The sequence below is a fragment of the Silurus aristotelis genome, assembly GCF_946808225.1.
Source record: "Silurus aristotelis genome assembly, chromosome: 18".
Taxonomy (NCBI): domain Eukaryota; kingdom Metazoa; phylum Chordata; class Actinopteri; order Siluriformes; family Siluridae; genus Silurus; species Silurus aristotelis.
The window spans coordinates 1,862,685-1,888,470 of record NC_139591.1 but is presented as its reverse complement, the minus strand read 5'-3'; the positions used below and the strand labels follow the sequence as shown (position 1 = coordinate 1,888,470).

Sequence of the window (25,786 nt, the reverse complement as noted above, 5' to 3'; positions counted from 1 at the left end):
TTTGCATGCAAAAAAAATAATAAAAAATTTCATTTTTTGAAAACACAAAAATGTATACAGCACTACATTTATACATTGGGCCAATTTAGCATAGGCAGTGCATTTATTATTTATTTTCTTTGTGGGAAGTAAATTGAAGAACAAGCAGAGATGATTTGCATCTTAGGACCATCTTCAAGATCCTGGACCTATGAGATAAAAATACAGATGACTGTGCCACCATTTGGAATTACAAAAAAAAAAAAAAAAATGCACTGAGAAACAAATTGGATTAGTTGTTCATACCAGTTATTGATAGTGGACTCAGGAATTTGGACCCTACTGTCTCCATTAGATTCAACTTCAGAACTATCTGGACTGTTTACGCATGGCTGAATTCACTTATTGAGTTCACTAGACCAAAGATTCAGCCTAAAATATTTACAGACTACTTTGTTCCTCAATGAATACGATTGTTTTTTTTTTTTAGCTTTCTGTGCTGTCGATTCCTTAGATCATCTTTCAGTTCATGTCAGAGTGAAGCATCTGGTTATGCATCCTCTCCAGAATGCGGTGAATGCTAGCAAAGCTGGGTCTGTCGCTCGGGTGTGTGCTCCAGCATAAACGCATCAGGTTATAAAGCTCCAGCGGACACTGTTCTGGGCACGGCAGCACGTGGCCATCCCTGACATAGTATATCACCTCCTCGTGTGCCATGCCGTAGTAAGGCTGCATACCATGTGAAAAGATCTCCCAGAGCACCACTCCATACGCCCAGACATCTGACTCGGTGGTGTAGCGGTTATAGAAGATAGACTCAGGTGGCATCCAGCGAATAGGAATGGCATCGTTTTCATTTGCCTTGTAGTAATCAGCCGCGTAGATGTTCCTCGACAGGCCGAAGTCTGCGATTTTCACCACCAGGTTCCCGCCTACGAGGCAGTTCCGCGTAGCTAAGTCCCGATGAACGAATTTAAGCTCAGACAGGTAAGCCATGCCTGCTGTCACCTGCTTGGAAATTGAAAGCTGATCCAGGCAGCTGAGTGGACACGGATCAGGCTCAGAAGACTGGGAACTAGGCCACGTCAGACTTCCCTGGCTCAGAGGGCGCTGCTGGACTGGAGAACATCGCCGCAGGTACTCGTTTAGATCCCCATGTGCCATGTATTCAAACATCAGACACAAGGGCTTCCCAACAGCACAGACCCCTAAAAACAGACAACAAAATTAAACCACAGTTCTGTAGTTGATGCCTGCAAAAAGAAAGTATCCTTGTTAGGCATGGGACATTTCTCCAACGCATTTTTGAGATCTTGCTCAGCACCAAGGGTTGAGGCCAGCAGCAAGGGTTGAGGCCAGCAGCAGGATATCAGTGACAATTTATTTACCTATTGTCATTTTTTGTTTTTTAAGCAAGGACATGATAACAACACGAGGTCATTTAAACAAATACTGATTAGACAACCGCATGCTTAAGAAAGCCAAAATCCACATCCCAGATAATACTTCAAATGTTTTATAACAAATAAACCATGGTAAGTATGACAAGTTCACTAGAAGTCACTAGAAGTTCACTGTGAATTCCATCAGTCTTGCTAGAATAACATAGTTTTTTGTATTGTAAAGATAATAACAGAGACAGCACACATACCTAGTAGCCGGACAATGTTGGGATGATCAAATTCTGCCATGAGAGCTGCCTCTCTCTGGAAGTCGTTCTGCATGTCAGCCGAGGCTTCTTCTTTTAGCATCTTAACAGCCACCATGGTAAAAGCTTCATGGGGTAACAGCCCAGGAGCTCTACAAAACAAGTAGCACACTCGGTTAGAAATACATACAGTCCTTATTGCTCTAATCAAGACACTAACTACTAAAAGGTTACAGAGCGTTCTTAGAGTCTCTCTATTATTGTTTGCTTGTATCTTTCAGTGGCGGACCATCAGGAGCAGCACAAACGAGTAAAAATGTAGGTTGGAGTTTCTATCCAATCAGAAGATTTCAGAGTCAGCACCAGTGGGCTTTTAAGCTTAAACTCTACATTACTCGAAGCTGTTGCTTTAACCAATCAGACTGCGATTTGGCCACATCAAGGCCCCCTAGAAGGCAACCAATCGCATCAGCATTTTCACGTCCTTTGATTGGATGGACAGAGCGCGCACTAGTCAGAACTCGCAAACCGCATCTGTAGCAAACTGCACAAGCTCAAAAATATTGGTTATCATATAAATACTGTTAATAAAACCCAAAAAACCTCAGTTTACTGTTTTTCTTTTTCTTTTTTAAACCAGATAAGCAAATGAATTGGATTAAGTGACCTTTTTTGAAGATTATACAATATTACAGTACTATAAAAAAATGTTTCAGTTGTTTGTTTTTACAATTTTACCGCATTTTATTCGCAACCCTTTTGTTAGTCTGTAGAATTGACAGTCAATTTTTTTTTAACTGAGCCACATTTGATTCATTATTACTATTTAAAAATGTTGCATCAGTGCTGATTGGAAGATTCATGAATGGATGTGTAAGACAAGACCTTTAGCTGCATATCATCAAAACACCAATGTAAGGAACCTCCAAATGATGCTTTGGTTTTTAAATGATGCAACAAATTAAAAAATGAATCAATAGCACCAAAGCTAAAGCAAAATGCCCCCAGATCTTCCCCATAATGCAGTAGTGGCACAATGGTTAAAGGTTGTGAGTTCGAATCCTAGTCAAAGGGCTACAGGGCTTTATTTTTTTTTTTGTAGCATTGATTATCTGTTATTTAGACAAATTGTGCTGTCTATTTGGGTTCAGTTGACCACCTAAATCAGCCACACTATCCAGGGAAAATGGTCACTAAATCAGCTGTAATATTGGTGTTTTTTTGTTTAACAAAAGAAAAAAAAAAAAAACACTGACATGAGAATCCATGCAATGAACCCAATTTAATCCATAACCCAATTATCACCATCGAGAGTTTTTATCACAACAAATCTAAATTACTATGCAGGCCAAGTACCTGAGCTGCAGCACACTTTTCAATCCAAAATATTTAACTTCAACTACACCCAGAGCTTCATTGAATGTTAGCATACCCAGCACGGACCGTAATGCTAAACACGGCTTCAGCTTCATGATAAACAGCAGGCACTTTTTGCTTCCTAGTTTGACAGTGTGCTCTATCTAAACCAATTAAACCATATCCAGAGTCCGATCGTCATAGAGTAAGATGGAAACATAAAAGCCCTATTTCTCCACTGCTGGGTCATAATGGCAGCCATTCAGGCACGGACTTAGCATGCCATTAAAAGGAGCACTTCCTGTGCTCCAGTCTTCTTGGAGAAGGTAAATACCAGCAGCGCCTCTATAAATAGTGCTCTAAGCAGTGCCTACTGGCACGATAAAGTCTGCAGGGAAGTTTCACATCAGTGCCCATATGATGCCTGATGATAGCCTCATCGCCGTATCTATTTCAGGAGTGAACTGTGTGAGTTTGACACCCCACACTGCAGTTCCCAGGAGTCTACACGAACCCACCGCATACTATCCTATTGCAGGCGGATTACATGGCCGCGGATTATGCAAACACCAGTTGATGTACTGCATGTGTGTTTATATGTCATGTCCACACAGGATAACTTTTGACATGCAAGGTTATTCATCATACTCGATTTGAACAGAGGCAAGAGCTTAGTAAAGGGGAAAAAAACACTTTGGTATTAAATTCAAAATAATTATTTATTCTGTAGCCGTTTTTGCAGTGGTGCTTTTTAAAGTCTGTATGTATATATATATATATATATATATATGTATATATATATATATATATATATATATATATAGGAACCTTAATAAGGTCCTATGTGAATTTGTTCCCTGGTGGTTTACAGGTAAGAATCCCGTGCTCTCAGCCCTGCAGCCCAAGGTTTGATTCGTGGGCAGGGAACCAACCCATCCAGTGGGGGATTCACAAGCCAGTGCACTCTCAGTGCTGGTCCCAAGCCCGGATAAAATGGGAGGGTTGCGTCAGGAAGAGCATCCGGCGTAAAATCTGTGCCAAACCAAATATGCAGACCGATGATCCACTGAGGCGGGCGCTAACGAGAGCAGCCAAAGGACAACTACAGCAACAACAACTATGACATCTGAATTTATCTGTCAAATATTTGATAACTTTTTCGCATACATGGTCTGTGATTTGATGTACAAAATTAAATCAGTAAAAAAACTGACACACAATCCTTCTTCTAATCTGGGTCAGCAGACATGTGTTTTTTTTTGTAGCTGTACCACTAGGCATTGCTTGGCACGGCTTTTTCCTTCTCACCTTGCCTGAAACACTCGCCCGAAGGCTCCTTCTCCGATGTCGCGCACGTATTCGATGTTGTTCCGTGGGTACTCGAGCGTCAGGAGTTTGGAGTTGAGCAGCAGAGGAAGGCGCTGATACATGGGGTTTGGGTGCAGTCTGTCCAACAACAGCTCAGAGGAAAGAGCGGTGAGAGTTGGCACCTCCATGGCCCTACTGAGAATACACAACACAACACACACTGAGAGGGCTAGACACATTCTGCATGCTGGCTTCACATGAAGAGATAAACATCGCTCTTGTTTTAACTGGTCATTATGTTTTTTATTTTTTCCACAATTGCAAAAGAGACCTTGGATATTAGAAATCAAAAAGAAAAAAGAAACAGAAATGCATGCTATAACAATAATAAATAATTTAATTGACATCCATTTTCCCCCATAGTCTCAGGTGCATTGTTACTTCTTACACAAACCTTTTTCGACGCTTCCACCTTTTTCTTCTCTTGAGACACATGAGCAGAATGATGGTGAAAAAAGCTACACCTGCAAATCCGGCCATGATGAATATGATTACACTCATGTAGTAGCCAGTGGACACGGGTATGGGGTTTGGAGAGGCTAGGTTGGGAGCAGGCAGCACTTTCACGCTGGTAACGACTGGGAAATAATCAAAAACATAAAAATAATATTAAAAAAAATAAAAGTCTGGATAATTAGGACATGTTTTATCCTTCAGGAGGAGTACAGTTTAATCGAATAAGAGTTATGAGATATTCAGAAATTTGATTTGGCATGTTATGTAGTAGTCTATTACATAGTTACACTATTTTTCCTACATATTACACCCTGGTGCCACATTATCTCTAATCTACCATGTACCAGTCTTGTGTTTATATGTTTAATTCCTTTCTAAAAGTTCAAATGTTGTAATCTTGTAAATGTATTGCTTCCTTTCAGTTATGAACAAGTGACTAAAAACAGTAACAATCCGATTTAAGTTCGTCTTTATTTGGAGGTCATTTGCTGAGGATGGTTCCACAAGAACAGCGTAAGGTGGAGGGTTAAACTATGGAACCATGGAGATGGATTTGGACTGTGATTAGTGTCTGTGTAGGTTTGCTAGAATGCCTTAGTGTATCAATTACCATTAACAGTGAACAGTTAATAACCTCAGCAATGATGGAACTGTAATGAATGGACATTTGGTGTCACTCAGATGAGGATATGATCTGGTTTGAGTCTGGTTCCTCTCTAGGTTTATTAGGGATAAGCATATGGGGACTCATTTATGCTGCTAAAATTTATTTTCGTAATCTATTTATTTACGTCAAGCTGCTTTGCTACAATATCCATTGTTAGAAATTACAGATCTCAGACAATATGGTGTAAAAATAAACTTTCCTTAAAGACTTACTATCCTTTTAAAGAGGAAAACCAAATCAGAAACCAAAAAATAGTAAAGAAATACTCTTGAATATTGGTAATAAAGCCTGTGTGTACCTTCGACACATTTGGGCACCAGGCAGTACTCCCAGCGTATACTGGGGTTGGTGGAGTAGCACCATGGCCGGTCACTCTCCCCTCCAGGATTGCGGCAGAAGTTCTCAGCATTCTTCAGCTCAGGGATCACGTCCACAGACAGCCTGTGAGGATGAGGATCCTGGCAAGAAGAGTAAAAATCATAAATGCTGGAGGTGTTGAAATTCTGATTGTTGAGTTGTTTGTAGTTAATGTTCATGTTTGATTTGGTGTTTAGTAGTAATTTGTAATAATTCTGCTTGTATTTGTATGAGGTGGTATAAAAAGGTTTGGAGATGAGCTCCGTTTACAAGAAAGAACTTTATTTATCTACGTTGCACAGCAATACAGCCCTCCCAGCGTTCCTCTGAGACGTGTCCTGGAAGTCTGCCTTTCTAAGTGTGTCAATCGCCTTTTGTAATTCGCACCGGATTTCCGCAATGGTGTCAAAATGGCGACCTTTGAACTAGATCTTCATCTTTAGGAAGATGGCGAAGTCCGCAGATGCCAAATCTGCTGATTAGGTTGAGTGCGGAAGTGAGATCATGTTGTATCTTACGTGTGAGGAGCTCAGATTGCACACGTGGTCAGAACAGCACCAGTTACACAGGACTATGTCTTTTTAACACACTAACTTATGAAGGCCGGTGCTCCCTGTGACTGTGCATGCTGCCTTGTGCTACTATCTGTTACAAATCTAGTCTTGAAAGTTTTTAATACCACCTCGTGTAATGCCTTTAACATTGCAGCATTTAACAATGCAGCTTAACAGAAATGCATAAAGCAGTTTTAAATTAATAAGCTAATCAATTAAAAGTAAGCCAGAGGCGACTGTGATGAAGAAAAGCTCTCTGATACGACATCAAGAAGAAACTATTAAAAGAACTAGACTCAGAAGAGACTTTGTGACCCGGGATAGTATGAATAAAAATAAACCTCTTCTAAAGTTTTGCAGTTCACGTACATATGCAAGACTCCGCCCCATGTTATCATTGCTGAAAATTTACTGTAATGCTTTGCTTGTTGGAGTTTCAAAATCTACATTAAATAAATTACAGGATGTCCTAAAATTCAGATGCAGGATTCTGACTAAGACCAGGTCTGGTGAGCATATCTCTCTAGGAGTTCTCTGGAGTTTTGTATTGGCTTCCTGTCAGATTCCGGATTGATTTTAAAATTGTAACGCTAACCAATAAAGCTTCCATGATACGGTACCTTATTATTTGACTCAACATTTAACTGTCTACACTCTAAGGAGAGATCTCCGTTCCTCCATTCCTCTGCTCTTAAAAAATACATTTTCAGGATAGATTTTATGTGATTTCTTATTTTTGTGATTTATTCTAGTCAAGTCAAGATTATCTCTTTAGCGCTTTTCACAACGGACATTGTCTCAAAGCAGCTTTACAGAATATAGGAGTTAAATTAATTCTGTGATGACATTTAATTTTTCTCATTATTATTTTTCTTATGAATGTTATTACATAATAATATATATATATTTTTTCATATCTTTATTTTTTTTTATTTCTTTTATGCTTTGAAAGCATTTTTAGATGGCACTATAAAAAATCTATGTCTACATAGATAAAGAAAACTTTTAATAACTTTGGTATTATATTAAAGTTAACCTGAATTTTCGATTTTAAATTAGTAAAAAGGTTTGAAATTAAACATTATACTGTCTATAGTCTAATGGCAAGGGAGTATATCTGCCATGTTCTCCTGAATTTCTACTATTCTGATTACACCATGCTGTTAACTATAGAGTGCTTCCAAAAAAGGTGAGAGAAGTGATGTTCGTCTGCATGTCTGAACCTTAGACTGAGTCTACATCAGGATAGCAGACATCTGTTTAGCATAATCAGGATAACTCCAGATAAATGGAGTTGTTTTATACTGTACTGCGTTTGACTGTCGATAGCATTAGCTGTCTCTCATGGTTAGATGGCTAGTTAACTCCTAGTAAACTAACATGCATTGCTTAATGGTAAATATGATTTCAGTATTAGAGTGCAGTATTATATCCTCACAACACTGAGCATTAATGCTAGCTATGTAGCTGCATTGCTGGCCTGGTTAGCATGTAATAAAACTTTTCCAGCTAGCCTTCATGCTTCATCAATCAACCTTTAACCATGGAAACCTTGGTGAAAATTGAGAATGTACTTTCAAAATAATCAATAATGTAGCACAGTGTAAACGGATTTGATCTTTCTCACAGGAAATAGAGTTTACAATAAACACCGGGGTGGTGAGAATCATCAGGATGCCTCCTCGGCATGCAAACACACGCCAAGACCTTTCAACAAAGTCACCTCCAGACGTATGACGTAGTATTTGTTATTCGTCACTCTGCTCTTTTCTCTGGCGTTTTCTCACTGAGCTCTGGATGTGTCAGTGCTGGTTCTGAATAACAGAGCTCCCTGACAGTTGTTTGGTTTTCACAGACAATTATAATGTTATCCTGCGTCCCAGCTCCTCAATGGACTCAATTAAGGTAAAAAAAAATAATAATAATTACCTGCTGGTCCCATCGCTGGCAGGGAATACCAGACGCTGTGACACTGTGAGAACCTTGATAAAACCTTCCGCTATCCTCGTAGCATGTTGCTGATTGAGAAAAAGCCAATTATTACTTTAATTATAAATGTTATGTCTTTTTTTTTTTCTCTGTTTTACCAGAAAACAGTGCATACACTATATGACCAAAGGTTTGTAGACACCTGCCAATCACACCCATATGTGCATATTTGAATGTGTATATATGCCCCTGTGGAGAAAGCGAGCTCCATGAGGACAAGGTTGATGGATTGTAGAAGAACTTGAATCTCCTGAACAAAGCCCTGACCTCAACCTCACTAAACACCTTTGGGATAGACTGAGAACTGGGCTCCTCACCCTTACCCTCACCCTAATGCTCTTGTGGCTGAATGGAAACAATCCTGCAGCCACATTATACAATCCGGTAGAAAGTCCCTCCAGGAGCATGCAGGAAATAATTGTCAAGTGGGCGTGTTCACCACTGGGATTGGCGTTTAAGTGTCCACAAACTTGTTGCCTTAAAGTGTGTAAAAACCCATATTCGATACATACTTGTGATTTGGTCTTTCTTCATCTCTGTAGGGAAAAGAAAAAGAAAATTGTAGATAATCAGCACATATGACAAAATGTAATGATGACAGATGATATTTAGTATGTTTTTTTTTTTTTTTTTTTTACAATTATTGTGCACTGTGATCAAATTACAAATTTGCTGTGTTCAGTCAGATTTTGGCGTAGAAAATGCAAGATTATGCAGTGAGATAGAAGTGGTACAAAATAAGCCAGAGACAAGCATTAAAACCATTAACATGAGTCTATGGATTTCATCATAATCATAGTGTGTTGCTTTATACAGAGTCTAAAGCTGTCCGAAGTCTAAAGCACGTCTGAAGCTACCAGACCGCGTTCTTTACTTGTTTGGGATTTGTACACCATAATTTCTATGATATATAGCGTTTTTATTTTGTCTTCAAAACTTCCAAGATGTGTAAGACACGAAAAGTTTCTTACCTACAAAAGGGACGGCGGTGCATGACGCTGGATCTGACTGCTGGCTGGGCAGAGTTTCACAGTCTGGCAAAGTGAGACTCAGGCTTGGAGAAATGAATGCTCGATGATTCCTCTCCTCCATCGAGTGCCATTCCTTATAGCAGTAAAGCTCCCTCACAGCCAGACAGTGCTCCCTATGAGACATTTAGAAGATGACATTCATACTTCATTGGAGCGATGTGGGGAAAAAAAGGCTTACGTTTACGGCATGGGAATTTCCCAAATGAGGCTCATGGTTCCTGTTAGTGACTGCGAGAGCAGATAAGAGCCAAACAGACCTTTCAGTATAAAACGATGATAAAATAGCTCCATCACACCTACGTAAGCTCTTCACGGCACTTGGAATAAAGTAGTGATCGAGATAATTATGAGGGTCAGTTCAGTACCGGAGTCTTGAAAGTGTGCAATATACTTGGCAATATAACCCTTTCTGATTCTGTTTCTATCTTATTGACCTTAGTTTGACTTCTGATTGCACCAACTTTTGTCTTTTCGTCTTTCTAAATGTGTCTATATATTTTCTTGCAGTCACTGATCCATGTACAGAACATGCCTTTTAGCTGTGAATTAATTGACTGTCGACGTCTTTGTCAGATTCAGGTCATGTTGCGTGCACTCAGAACTTGTTCTGTAAATACAGAAAAAAGTTCACAGGCAGCATGTGTCCTTCATTAGGTTCTTTGTTTTTTTTTCACAAAAAAAAAAAAAAGAACTGGTTTCCAGAAATGTGGTCACCCAAGTTGACTGGGACTGGCTGTGAGTTGAAATGAGTCCTTAGGCCTCAGTCCTTGGGCCAGAACGTGTTCTCATTGGTGTTAGTTATAGGTTTTTGGAGTGCCTCATGGATTTGACAGATTTGCAGAGAGCAATAATAAAAATCAGAGTGATTCAGTGGTGTACCTGCAGACAGGTTTGGGTGCAGGACCGAGGCCTGATGGGCTGCAGTCCTGGAAGGCAGCATGGCAGAGCAGTGAGCGAGCAGCAGGCAAGCACAGTGGGCTTGTTCCCTCCAGCTCAGCCAAGCCTCCACGCACCAGGAACTCCTGCGCCTGCTCAGGCTCCGGCAGAGACGAATTAAAGAAGACAAGCGCTGAACGTCCTAGCAGCCCACGACACACTTCTCCCCGGTACATACTACAGTAACCAGCACTACCTTTGTACAACCTGGGGAATGAGAAGGACACGGTGAGCAATGTAACAGATTCCAGTGTTTAATTCTGATTGGCTTTAGGTGTTTATGAGAAACCACAAAATGCAAACACCTCCGTCCTGAAGACAAGTTACAGTTTTACCTCTGATAGATTAAAAAGCACTGTAGACTCCTTTAAGAAATGATAAATAAACCTCTCTTCACAAGAAACATCACCATAACGAAATTCAGATTTGTTTATTTATATCTTTTTAAATATACTTAATGTACTTACACCATATTGCCCAAAAATTTTGGAACATCTGACTTTTCCAGCTACTGTATATGTGGTTCTTCCACAAGTTATGTTTAACTTCGCTTGAACTAGGAGACCCAAACCTGTTCTAGCATGACAATGCCCCCTGCGCAAAGCTAGCTTTATAAAGAAATGCTTTCCATGGGTTGGAAAATCTCCTGCTATAGCGCACTGACCTCAACCCTCCTAAACACCTTTGGGATTAATATAAATGCTGACTGCACTCCAGGCCTCCTCACCTTCTCACCTACACCAGGACCTGACTATGGCTGAATGACTCTCACACAAATCTCCACAAGCAAACTCCAAAATCTAGTGAAACATCCTCCTAGAATTGTGAAGGACACAGCAAATTGGGATAAAATGTGAAATGGGATGTTCAAAAAGCACATACAGGGTATATAGTGTGTGTATACAAATAATATATACTATAATATATGCCATTATTTCATGATCCTAATTCTACATGATTTACCAGTTTGATATAAACTTTGAACAAACAGGACTATTTTCTTCAGCAAACCTCTCTACACATCCGAGAACAAAGCCCAAGATACACTTTACTTCATTTAACGTTCCTCTAATTATGGCCAGATGTCCAATCTGAGCTTTCAGTTCACGTTTAATTCAGAACATGTGGTACGCGTGGGTTAGCATAATACTTTACAGGCTGCTCATGTACAGTGTATGTTATGTCCATCAACTCTTATCCAGCCCATATGCTCCGATTTTTCCAGTAGCAAACCACCTACTCATATAAAATACATTATCCAGCTATCAGACTTCATGCAAAGGAATGTTGGATTTTTGTATTATTATTATTATAATATTTTCTCTAATTGGATGGAATTTTTTGCTTTATTATCATTATCACAGATCAGAATCTCAACCAGATCCAAAACTAACTGCACCAGACTGTGTGAGGATCCAACAAAAGCTTTAGAAGGACTAAAGCTTAATTAGGACTAATAGATATTCACTCCAATTCAGCAAGGTATATGCAGCAGAAGGCCAACATCACATTTTCCCATGGTGAATGTATTGCATGCGAAGTTTAGTGTTCCACACTGACAGACAGTTCAAGCCAAGAACATTTGAATTCGATACAACCACAGTGTTTGTAGTGTGTATAGATTCTTACCTCCATTCTATGGGAAAATCACAGGATCCAGAAACCAGAGGCAGGATGACACCGAAGAAGAAAGGAAAAGTTAAGCAGTTTCTTGGCCATGGCAAAGAATAATGCAGACACTCTGTAACCCAGACCATGCTTATGATGTGCTTGGCCCACAAAATGTGTGTGAATGTGTGTGTGTGTGTGTGTGTGTGTGTGTGGCCTGGAGGAAAGAGCAGGTGTGAACTTTGACGGTCTGGATGGGCTAATGGGGGGTTTATACTCAGTAGAGCAGCGTTAGTGAATTCCAAATAATTATTTTCTAGCTTGTTTTTCTCTTAAAGAAAAGCACACAAACACAATATCATAAATCACAAGTAATCCCTGACCAGTTTTCTTTTTCTTTTTTTTTTTACATTCCTGTGTCTTCACTTCACAGCACACTAGCATCATGAATATATCCGGGGGTGACAGGTTCACCTGCTGGGATGTCAGTGTCTTCAAAGGACAGCTATGCTAACAAATAAGGCCTGACTGCAATAAACCTCCCTTGGTAAATAAAAACACACACAACCTCAAATCCAGCTGAAAACAAATAAACAATTGAGTTTACAAACTAGCAGCATAATAAGAATCTAGCGATCTTACAGTCTAATTAAAAAAAAAAAAAAAAAAAAGAGCATGGATATCTGGATCCAAGATTGTCCAATCTTTTAACCACTTCCCCTTCCCCTAGTCTGAAAAGCCCTCAACTGTTGTATAAATGAGATTATTGTAAATTAATATGATTAAGGGTGTCTGCCAAAAGCCCTAAATGTAAATGTAGCTTGTCTATTATTTAGTAGTAACTCAAAAGACCCAGAGCACATGCCTTATCATTTAAATGCAGACTGATTTAAGATGAAAACGACATAAATCTCTGTTTGTTAAGACCAGAATGTGACTGCATGTTTGTTTGATGATAAGTGTTAAAAATAATCCCACCTGAGACAGTGATTTTGGCTGTGGCTTTGACAGTATTGGCTCCTCCACTGTGTTGATTGGTGGCCTGGCATGTGTAAAGGGCCGGTTTATTCACCACCACACGCAGGGTAGAGACGATCACCTCCCCAACCAACGTCTCCTCTACCGATGCCCCTGTGATCTGCAGGAAGATAAATAACAACACAAACAATAACGCAATATTTCACACTACATACAGTATGTGGCATAAAGTCTATGGAAGCCATATGTGCATAAATGTGCTTGTTTAACATCGCATTCCAAACGTAGTCCCCAATTTTACTGTTATAATAACCTCAATTCTTCTGGAAAAGATTTTGAAGAATGACTGTGGGGAATTGTGCTCATTCAGCTGCTAAAGCATTAGAGACCAGGCACTGATGGTGAGAGACGAGGCCTGAGGCATGCTGGCATTCCAGTTCCTACCAAAGGTGTTCAGTTGGGGTGAGGTCTGGGATTTGAGAAGAAAACTTCTTGCATTCCAAACTTGGAACCATGGCAAACCATGTATTTATTGATCTTCGTCTGTGTACATCGTTATTGTCATGTAGGTTCAAGTCTGGGCCTCTTAGTTTCTGAGCAACTAAAGAACGATGAGGATGGATTTGGACTGTAATTAATATAAACAGTCTACTACATTGGCTCAGGACCACAGTTTGCATGAACAGTTCTGCATTTAAACAGAACTGAACAGAAGACCTCAACAATGATGGAACTGTAAGGAATGGACATTCGGTTCTACCCATTTGAGGATGGGTTTTGAGTCTGGTTCCTTTTATGGTTTCTTTCTTACAAAGTCTCAGGGAGATTCTTCCTGCCACAGTCACAAAGTGACTCCCTCATTAGGGATAAACGTACAAACCATTATAAGGAACAATGGCCTTCAAATATTAATTCTTGACCATACTTTATTATATATAAGATGACAGTTAATACAAATGTTCCATAATTCATTTACATAAAAATCTTAGCATACTAATAATAATAAAGCAAATATTGTATCTTCATATTATCGAGATAATGTCCAATACATAGTTTATTACATCACACCTTCAATCAGTTACTACACACCCTCAGTCATTTAGCCAATTAAATCTGCTGACCTTAGGAGAACATTGTGAGCTTGTGTGACAGTTTTGAGTTTTACTCATACTTCTATATTTGACACTTGTTCACAGAGCTGTTTTTAGAACCACTTCATCCGGCTAGAGGAAATTAATGATTTGCCCTGTCTACATGGGGGTAATTTTAAACACCCGTAATACTGTAAATATTCTGTAGATGCTTCTACAGGCAGAAGACTGTGAGTCCCTCAGCTTCTATCTGAGATATATATATATATATTATAAATAATATTTAGTGTACTGATCTTAGTTCATGGATACATTGTTATATTCCAGATCTGTAGAACACTTTGCTTGTTGGGTTTGAACATCTTGCAGGTTGTCAAAAAAATTGCAGGTTGTTCAGAAGGATTCAGAATTGTTTAATTGATTTATTTATTTATTTGTAATGTATTTAAAAAAAATAATTTTTTTTTACCTGATTTTATTTTTATTTCCTATTTTTAAGCTTGGAGAGCACCTTGAGATGTCACTTTTAAAGGTGCTATCTAAAATAATGCTAATAATATTTATTATTATAATTATTAATATTATTATAATGCTGCATACTTATGCATATTTCCTATATTAATAAATTATTTTCTTATTAGACACATCATTTTTTATTAAGTATTATTTTTATTTAACAACTTGGAAGGAACTTAATATTAATTGGTAAATTGATAAGTTTTATTTACTGTATGTACATAATACATAGATAATTACATGTAATTATATTTAAGTATTGCTAAATGATTAGTTCCAAATTCCATATCAAGAAAGACATAAAAAAAAAAAAATAATAAAAAAAACCATCTAAAGCACGTGTTGCTGTATTCCTTAAATCCGGCCCACAGCAAGCTCTTAATACGCACAGGACAAGACTCGGATAATATACGCCTGGTTTTGATGAATGTATTCGTCAGTGGGTTTGAAAATTGCTGTTCTATTTTACTGTGGGAAAGGAAGGCAGATAAAAATGATGAGAACTCCAGTCGTAAATAAAGAAAGGACGAGGTCATGTTTGGTAACACAAAACCATGGCAGGGCGACGATGCCAAGAAAGCACACTGACATAAAGCCTCCGACTATACCCTCATCTTTAAACAACCCGTCTGCACAGCTCCTTATCAAGACCGAAAAAGTCTTTTACATCATAACAGTTAGATAGAGGGATTGTAAATCATGTCAACACGTCCTACAAGCTGCTCTTGATACAAAGAAAAATGCAAGCAGCTTCAACAGCAGTCCTTACAAGTCCTCTCTAATATTAAGGTACTCTTAATCTTAATGCCTTAGAGAATATCCTGCAGAATGGGAAGTGTAAATAGACCAGGACTGAATGAGGAATCCAGAGTACCAAAGAGAAAGTCAAAGGTATTAGCTCATATCCTGTAAACACTATGGTTTACTCCTGTAAGCTTTCAAGACTATTGATTTTTACTAGACCAGTATAAAAAAAAAAAAAGACTAGTCATCTTTTCCGAAGTTAATGCAAAAGCTGAGTCAATACATGCAGTCTTTATGGGAGTAGGTAATTAGTAAAGAACAGCAAGCTAGCTACCATTTCCCAGCAGCAACTCTGACTAAAGTACTGGCTGTACATCAATATACTCTATTATTCAGAGGGATTTGAATGCTAGTATTATTTATTATTATTATATAAGACTAATAAAAATGTGTTGTTTAACATAGAATGATTTCTGATTGTATATGTATATCTCTGGTGTCAGATTGTATCGTATGTCACATCTGGTGTGATTCGGAATTCCTTATAGTTACTGCTTTACGTCTATGTAACCTTCACTGCCCATATGGTTGAGAAGTTCGCATCTCCATTAGGGTTGTGCATCTCCATAACTGAGGCCGATGCGATTCGCATCTCAATGCGTAGTACAAAAAAAAAAAAAAAAGAAAGAAAACCAGACGTTCTTTTTCAGTTCTGTCTCCAGGAAGTTACAGCTCTACCTCTGCCATGTTAATCTGTATTCTATGTGACTCTCAGGACAATCCTCGGTCTCCGTAGTGTTGTGATGTGTCAGAACGAGGAGAAATCGATCTACATATCAATTTATTGGTCAATTTCTAAATAATACAAGTATTGCACATTTATCAATAATTATATAAAAATAAATCTTTGTTACCGATGCAAATATGTTAAAAATGAGGCATTATGATACAACTGGCAACTTGTTTTCAATGCACACTTTTTTAAACCGAAGCATCACATCGTTAACTTTTCTGCCGATGCACCCGTGCGAATCGCTGAATCTTTCCATCCCTAATCTTGATATTCTGAGACCCTGCTGTCTGAGACACGTTTTTACTCCTCTGAGCTACTGCGCTTTTGTTCATCTGTGCAGTAGCTGTATGAGATGAACACAAATTTCCCAAAAGCATCATCTGGATCAAATCCAATTACGTTCCAGAAAGTGTCTTCATTCCAAAAGTGTTACCCGCTCTACCATCTTTCGGCACTAATGAGAAACCGCACAGCTGCAATTGTGTTCATGTTCTGGTCTAATATACTTTATTCTCGAAGGTCTCCCTAATGATCTCAGGTTTTATCGTGTTGTTTTTTATTAGCCATTCTGTTTTTATCAGTGATCTCACAATAGTGTCTTTAAGTCATTAATGTAGCTGGAATGGTGTTAATTCACATATCGACTGGAGAATGCGAGACCCCCAAGGCCCCCTGTTGGCCTAAATGTGGACATTACAGTTGGGAAATAAAAGTCAGGCAGTTTGCTGTACTTTGTTGAAAGCCCCGGTCAAATGACTGCAATTAAATTGCAATTAGTTTGTTCTCCTGAGCTTGAACAAAGACGATGAAGCCTACTGGTCTCACAAGGCACAAAAATAAGATAAGAAGTAATATAATGGAAAGCAAGCTTACTGTATTCCCATTTTCCAGCCAAGTGATAGAAGGAACAGGGTTTCCAGTCGCATTGCACTCCAAGGCCACTTCACTTCCAATCTGCACTTTCCTCTCTTTGGGAATTTTAAGTATTTTAGCAGGAGCTGAGAAAATGCATAGACATCATTAAAAAGGGTAAAAGAAAGAAAGACAAAACACTACTAAACTGTTAACAAATAAGCAAATAGAATATAAATGGCTGCACTAATCCTTAGCAAAATAATGACCCCATACATTAACTTCAATTAACAGCCACTGTGGATTCTATCAATAATGTTAATATTTAAACTTTATCATCCTACTAAGTTCCTTCCAAGTTTTTCAATGATGGTTTCAAGCAAACACGCGTTGCATTATAACCTAAAATCTGGGTTCAATTATTCTGTTTCCAATTTTCAGAAACTAAAATTAACTTTTTAAGCGGGCATCATAAAACAATGTGTTAATTAACACAATGTTTATACTTCACAACACATCCTGGCCAAAAAAAAAAGCCCTAGTTTTTGCCAATTTAATCAAATTTCAGAGATATATGTGTCATCAGAAAGGGAAAAAAATCCGTTGATGAAAAAACCTGGTCATCTGTTCTAGATCTGACCAACTAGAGCAACCCCAGATCATAACACTGCCCCCACCACTTACTATGATGGGTGCATCACTTCATCCATCTCTCTTCTTACCTTGGAGCAGGGTAAATCTGGACTCATCAGAGTTTATTTCCTTCTTGTGTTGCTCCAGAGTGCAATCTTTATGCTACCTAGCAAATTTCCTGATGGGCCTTATTGATAAGTTGATAAACTATTTACTCTTAATCCTTTGAGTTCCCTTTGCAATTTGTGTGCGGGAAATGGTCTTACATAGCCTACTGTTGTTGCACAATGTAGATTAATAATTGGACCCTTCTGAAACAGAGTAATATCTTTTCCATGACCAAAGAAATGAGAAACTGACTGTTAGGCTTCAATAACTTGAAGCTGAAAATATAAATTTCTGCAGTAATTATGAAATGGAAGCTTCTTACCTATTTGCTTAGTTAAATCCAGGTAGTGATTTTTTTTATTGGCCAGACAGTATATTACCATTATTAATGGATTTTCATATAGTATCACTCAGAGGCTGTACAAGCTTCATTATTTTTTGAAGTGCTAACGATTAGTGCATCATTAATACAGCATTAGGTTTGTCATTAATAAATGATCGTTTGTACACTTTATTATAAAGTGTTCCTGAATAGACACATAAGTATGGAGTACTTGAAATGACTTTAAACATCATATTACCTTGTACTTCAATAGTAGCCGGTTTTGAATAGGCAATCCCAAAACTGTTCTGAGCCACACAGCGGTATTGTCCTGCATCCTCTTTCCTGATGTTGTGAATTTTTAAAGAACCAAAATCCAAAACTGATATTCGGTTATCAACCTAAGGCAAATGAAATCCCAACAGGTGAAATAGACACAGATTTTTTTTTCTTTTTCATCATATCACTGGACATGTACAAAAAGCACAAACTTACCTTAATCAAATCACCACCTTTAATCCAAGAGATGTCTGGCTTGGGATATCCTAATGTTACACATGGCAACACGGCTTTGGACTCCAATAGTAACGTCACATTTGTTGGATGTCTCTTAATCTGAGGCTCTGAAAAGTACAACAATTTTTTATTTTATTTAATTCAATCAAATGATTTTTTATTTGTATAGCACATAAAAATGTCCTTTTTTTGGACATAGTCTCCAAATCAGCTTTACGTAGGTAAAGTGGTTATAAGGTTGTAAAAAAAAAAAAAAAAAAAAAAAAAAACCATGACTGGTTTTGGATTTGAAAATACAATGCATTCTATTAGGACAAAAGTATAGGGACACCTGATCTTTCCTGCCAAACTGTTACCACAAAGCTGGAGGCACACAATAGTGGAACATCTACCCAGAAGAGTGGAGGGAATTAGAAGAGTAAATTGGTACTAAATGTGGGATGCCAGACTCAAACATCTCATACCATATACTTATGACCAGGTGACCCAATACTTTTGGCACTATAGTGTGTATTTTCATTAATATTTAAATAAAATCAAAACCATTTTCACTGTTCATTTATGTACAGTCAAGATGCAACTTAATATGATTCTGCATGAATTAGATAAAATAATGTTATATTTTGTAAAAAAAAAAAAAAAAAAAAAAAGAGAGAGAGAGAGAGCAATCCACTTTCAGAATAAGTGCCGTAAAGCAAATTAATAGTTAAACAAAGAGAGTTGGGGCACGGCGTAAAAGTACCAGAGCGCTCCTCAAAAGGTCACCTTTTTTTGATGTTAATAGCAGAAGAGCATCAGGTGTCTGGTTATGTAACAGATATAGGAAACAATTATAAAGAGTAGAAAACATACCCATCTTCAGCTGCAAAGCCCCACAGCTTTTTGCTGGTTCTCCAATTCCATTATCAGAGGTGCAACAATATTCTCCACTGTCTGATTCCTTCACATTGGGAATGATCAACATTTGGCCATTTTCTTTAATGATATATCGGGAGTCGTAGTGCCTGTGATCAAAAAAAAAACAATTTTTAGATGCTGAACTCTTTGAAGAAGTGATGGCGAATTTATTTTTGAGTTACGTAGTGCAGTTACTTACCGTATGGGGTAATTATTACGCATCCATGTTATATCTGCTACAGGGTACGAGTCGACCTCGCATATAAAAGTAGCATTGTGATCCAGTGAGGCATCAACTGTCTCTAATGAGGTGATGATTTTTGGGGCTGAGCGAGAAAGACAGAAAGAGACAAACAAAAAAGAGATGGATGGAGAGAGATTAATTAGCATCGTAAAGTGCAGAAATAGCATTTTTCCATCTATTTAGCCTTAGTAGATCTGGGTCATGAAAGGCAATAGATCTCAAGTGAGTCATGCACAGTGGCGAAACCTAAGCAGCCAGTGAATCAAAGCTTGTTTAGTTCCTCATCAATCAAGCTGTACAGGGAGGACACATTTACAAGAAATATGACAGTAAATAGCTACAGCAGTTACGATGGCCGTTGTGAAATAAAACTTTGAAAACAACATAGTTTACATTCTGACTGCGGATCTTTGCAACTCTAAAGACTAATAACCTCAATATGGCCTCTCATGGGAATAAAAAAGAGCATGCTGATAACTTCAACGTGGACATAGCACAATTAGCGTCACTTTGGCTTTATCTTGCATAAATAAAGTTAAACAGGAACCATATTGTTTTTGGGAACAGGGAGGATTTCTGCCATGATTCATCTGTTGAGTTCTACACTTTAAAAAAATTTTTTTTTTTTTTTTTTTCATTTTTTTATCACTTTAAGCATCTTAAAATGGAACTCTGGAAAGTTCGCTGATTCAGCATTCTTAATCCAGGATGTTAACTCTAACAAGAGCACGGTGAAATCAGTACCAGCTAAAAATACGAGGAATTGTTTTCTCAGAAGAACAAACCGTGGTACCACATGCTATCTTCTGTTTTGCGTATTATTTTGAAAACTGTAGTCTATATATTAACTTGTCAGGATGAAGGTATGAAGGGACATAGAACCTTGAAGTTGTCATACACTAAACATTTTCACCAGAGACTAGGAATGTATGACATCAAGCATGTGATGGTCAAGCTATTTCCAGAGTCAGTCGATGTTTTTCTAGAATGAAAATAGAGACAGCAGCAGGAGACTCATTAAGAAAGATAATGGAACAAGCCAGTTGTTTCCTGGTAGAACCTGTCATGTCATATCCATGTCGGTTTTAGCAGCTTCCGTCTCGCAAATATATATGAACATGTAGAAGAGTCCAGCATGGAGTTAAAATGACTCCATCAGGAGTAAAGACGAATCCTTCAAAAATCTATTCAGATCATTATAAATCGGAATCAAGGTAGAGCGTGAATCGATCAAGAATCAATATGACTCTACTGAGAATCGAATGTAATCAATACGACTCCAGCGTGCAATTGAAAACGACTCCTTGAGTTGAATCAGCAGTAAAAATGACTCCTTGAGTTGAATCAGCAGTAAAAAATCACTCCTTGAGAAATCAACTGAGATCATTGTAAATCAGGAGTCAATCAAGAATCCAAATGACTCGGAATCAAAGGAAATCAAAATGACTGCATAATGAATCAGTGAGCATCAGTAGGAATCGGCTCCATCAAGAATCAGCTGAAACCAATATGGAATTAATAAAAATGATTCATCTTTATTTAGTTCAGCATAAGCAAGTGGCTGACGTTTACATCCACAACCCAACCATCCAAATTTTAGTGCAGCTAATATTACATGACCTAACATGCAAGTTCACTTTCCTTCTGGTCAATTTATTTCATCCAGTTCGAGTCCCTGCACAGCATGTAGGTCAATCCCCCGAAAAGGTTCAGCCAGCGACTCAGTAATTTACACCATGACTCTGCAAACTGTGCTCATTCTCCACTCAGCTTTCTCATGTGGAAATCTTAACACTGGCTGACTGCTCCGTCTCGATCCTCGGGAACACAACCTGGCAGTTCCTGACGTGAGAATCAGCGGATATGTCACCTCTTCCTTACACTGCTCCTGAACTTTAGAAGAACATCAGCCAAAGACTTGTTCTGTCTATGCACCAGGCCTTCTCAAACTTATTTAGCACCATGCCAACTGGAATACAAGTACAGGCCAGAATCCAACCCTGATCTCAGACAATGCTTTGTCCATCATTCACATCATCATTTCTGTTTTTGGCCTGTTGTGTACTAGTTGTTCTTTTACTCTGGCCAACATAGATGCCCTTTGCTATAAAGGTGATGAGCAATCATTTATTCATTTGTTTTCCATTCAGGTGATGGTTTTACTGCAGGTATTTTTTATTATATCAGCGCCCAAATTTATGGCATGTCCATCATACCTTCCTTCAGAGCAGTTTGTCAATTGCACATAAATTGTTTGTTGAGTATTCAGAAGCTCATTTGTTATACTCCTACCAAACACCTCTCCCGTGAAGATTTATGCAGCATAGTCTTGACCTTATCAGATGTGCATTAATAACTTTCTAAATGCACAATAGGCGAATGTTAATGGGAGGTTCCTTGGAGCACGGGTTCTCAAACGGTTTTAGACTAAGGTACCGTTTCTAACTGATTCATGAACCCTGTTTTGAGAACCACAGCCTTAAAGACAAATTAATGCATATTCTTAATTTAAATACTTGTAAGAACATCAAAACTTCATTCAGTCCTCGACTTGGACAGTGGAAATGACTTCTGTTGATCCCATGGTAACTTGAAAATATCAGTCAAGAAATGGATTAGCCTACCAAGGAGTCTTAAAGAATGGTGATCAGTATGGGGTAGTATATGGAACTTTGTTAAAAAAATGAAGCAATTACAGTACATTTAGCAAAACAGAGCAATTTACAGTACTGTACTGTATAAACTATACAGTATATATATATATATATATATATATATATATATATATATATATATATATATATATATATATATATATATGTGTGTGTGTGTGTGTGTGTGTGTGTGTGTGTGTGTGTGTGTGTGTGTGTGTGTGTGTATTCTGTATATATTAGTATTCTATTTAATCATCCTGTAAATAATTAATTGTATATCCCAGATTATCCTCATATCTATATATCATCCATATATACAGTGTACATATATATTTGCTATCTATCTATCTATCTATCTATCTATCTATCTATCTATCTATCTATCTATCTATCTATCTATCTATCTATCTATCTATCTATCTATCTATCTATCTATCTATCTATCTATCTATCTCTGCCTCGCCAAACCTAACGTATTTGTACAATTTTGTCGTATCGAAAGTCAAACTATTGTAACTCGGTAAATATATCAACAGAAATGCAGGATTTCAGCCTTTTTCAGCGTGATTTCACTATGTGATACATTTCATATCAAGGAGTTTGACATATTTCTCAAAAATCTGAAATGAAGCAATTGAAATCCTGTTATTCTGCAGCCATTTTCTGAAGCTATTTTGGTGAATATTTCAGTTATGTAAATACTTGACAGTAAACATGTAAAAGGGATTAAATGTAAGCTCACTCGTTTTGTAATTGCTTTTAGCTGTTATTAGGTTCCACTAGATGTTATTCATAGTCATGAAATTATGATGTCCACAGTAGCAGACTTATATTAAGGTGCAAATGCCGAGGCGATCTCATGAGATCTTTCTCACTCCGTTACAGTTATTTTATAGCTTCAGTGTTGGTATTCAGAGACTTTTAACACATAAATTGTTAAACAGAACAGCAACAAGAACAGTGTAGGCAAATTCACTCAAGATAAGTTCGTCCCTGAGGATTTCAGCTGAAGCACAATGCACATTGACCCACCTCTCTGTACGCTGTTAATCAGGCTGAGATGCCACAGCAGGAATATCAGCAGCGCTGGAATGTTCTCAAGAAGCTTCATTTTTAAAGCAAAACTGCTCAAAAACTCCTCCGTTGTTCAAATCTCTGCAGTTTGTCTTTGGTAAAGACAGTTTTCCACAGTGAGTGTGTGCATGAGTGTGTATGAGGCTCGGCCACACTCTCTGTCTGTCACTGCTCTGCATGTATGGTTTACTGAAGGGGATGGACAGCAGCAGCTGCTTGATATCCATGCAGAGATATGAGGAGCTCAGCGCTCAGAGGAACCTCACGGAACCCGTGGAGACGAAGAACGATGCCTGAGGAAAAGGCCAGATAACTATGCTCGGTTACATAACGCATACTTAACACCTTACATACTGTACATATAGTGTGTCTGTGCATTCTGTGCTGGTATTTACATCTCGCCAGCTTCAGTGTTAGAACGGTTATGAGGAAAATAATGGGATCAGATAAAATCATGGCTGGTTTTAAAAGACCGTTGTACAATAAAATCAAACATAAGTATGCAAAAGAAATATACAAATACAATAGTAATAATAATAATAATAATAATAATAATAATAATAATAATAATAATAATAACAATAATAATTATTATTATTGTTATTATTATTATAATATGAAGAAGAAGAAGAAGAAAAAGATTGCACCCTACTGGATAAAGTATATTAGATATCATTCTGTACCTAAAGAAAAGACAGACAGAGGGACTGATAGGAAGGTGGAAGTTTAATAGATAAGATGTTGGACTTCTGATCAGAAGGTCATGCATTCAAATCCCAGCACCACCAATCTGCCACTGCTGGGCCCTTGATCATGGCCCTTAACCCTCAACTGCTCATATAAATGCGATAACTGCTCTGCTCTGGATAAGAGCATCTCCCAAATAAAATAATATAACAAAATAAAACATGCCATGAATCAAATAACGTTAACTAAATAAGTACAGAAATGAAGAAAATCGATCGAAAGCACGCAGGAAATGAGCCTGTGTCTTATATAAAGATTAAAAGACGTACACAGGAGGGTGCAGTTATGAGAAAATATTAATTATTGTGTGGATTGATGTGATATAATGGAAAACAACATGAACTTGCTCAACAGGACAGCATGCAAAACAAAACAACAACAAAAAAAAAAAATTGCCGACGTTTACAATGACTTAATTAATTAACGATTGACTGGTCATATATTGTATATTTATATTTTACTCTGTTGCTAAGGTTCTCTAAAGCTGCTTGCTTCGTCACGGACATTCTAACCCATGTTACTCGCTGTAGTGCTCTAAAAATAAAATGTAATCGAATAAATAAATAAACAAAAAAAATATATAAAAATAAATAAATAAATAACGGCCTGACAAAGTGCACCTACATGCAGGGTCTGAGGAAACAGAAATAAAAAAAAAACAAAATATATATATATATATATATATATATATATATATATATATATATAAATATAACATCATACAATGCGCAATATCGCATCATGCACAATTCCCTATTATGTGCAATATGTTGTTAGTTCTCGAAGCACATTTTCTATATATACAGAATTCTTTATTTTTATTTTTTCATGAATATTTCCTTGATATTTATTTCTCTTGAAATCCGAAGCAGTATTTTGGCAAAATAATCTAGAAACTATAGATAGTATTAATATTATCTGATGTCCTAAAAGAATTATAGAATATTGTTGAACTGCATTTATAGACAGACAGAAGGTTCGAGGAGATGCATCATTTCAGACTTATACAATATAAAGGCAGTGAATGATTTTTTGGTTAATGCTGAGTGCAGGGCATGTGATGTTCTGTTCATTGTGTGAACGGAGAGTTATAGTTTCCGATGTGCTATGTGAACATTGCAGAGCAGCTCTCACTCATAGCAGCCATAAGCTGCAGCGTGACTGGCCTGGCGCCGGCATTCAGGAGGCTTTGTGTGGTGGTCCCACCTGTTCCCTGTTGGCCTGCGCACTCTGATTTATTTTAAGCAAAGGGGAATGACATTTCCTAACGTATTTGTTTATGCTCCCATCTTCTTCACTTTAGCCTTTTAGGGCTGTAAGTTGGGGAAAAGCATAAATAAGGTTAAACTCAGGTTATTTTAAGTGTCTCAGAGAACGAATCAGGATTGTGCAAAGATTTTTTACGTTTGTTTGCAGTCAGCTGCATCTTCAAGGGCGTCATGCGTAAGTATGTGTGTGTCAGCAGACCGTCGGCTTGTAAAATACATCAACCCTGAATTGCTGTTGTCACACGCAGCATGATGATGGATCAACCAGGGGCCACAGATAAAAGCTTCCACCCACACGCAGATGTGAAAAAAAACCCAAAACAAGCCTAGTTTCATCGGGGGCGTGCTGTTTTCAAGAAGCCATAACATAGACAAAAAAAAAGGCATAATCAAAATGACT

At 37.8% G+C, this 25,786-nt stretch overlaps 1 protein-coding gene across 2 annotated transcripts; it reads right to left on the bottom strand.

Moving 5' to 3' along the window:
* Window positions 1–3: 3 nt before the first annotated feature.
* musk (muscle, skeletal, receptor tyrosine kinase) lies at window positions 4–23,654 on the bottom strand. 2 transcript variants are annotated; one of them, XM_083567959.1, is made up of 17 exons: window positions 23,330–23,654; window positions 19,599–19,725; window positions 19,355–19,506; window positions 18,482–18,609; window positions 18,246–18,387; window positions 16,945–17,069; window positions 12,928–13,087; window positions 11,971–11,977; window positions 10,285–10,548; window positions 9,346–9,518; window positions 8,887–8,910; window positions 8,315–8,403; window positions 5,773–5,932; window positions 4,746–4,929; window positions 4,292–4,486; window positions 1,631–1,779; window positions 4–1,187 (listed from the first exon to the last, which is right to left on the bottom strand). In XM_083567959.1, the coding sequence occupies exons 1-17, from the start codon at window positions 23,406–23,408 to the stop codon at window positions 502–504; spliced, it is 2,844 nt and encodes a 947-aa protein (XP_083424085.1). In that variant the 5' UTR covers window positions 23,409–23,654; the 3' UTR covers window positions 4–501. The 2 variants fall into 2 exon arrangements, with proteins under 2 accessions (XP_083424085.1, XP_083424084.1); XM_083567958.1 differs by lacking the exons at window positions 12,928–13,087; window positions 16,945–17,069; window positions 18,246–18,387; ... (2 more) ...; window positions 19,599–19,725; window positions 23,330–23,654 and having other exon boundaries at window positions 4,292–4,483; window positions 11,971–12,808.
* Between the last annotated feature and the right edge of the window lie 2,132 nt (window positions 23,655–25,786).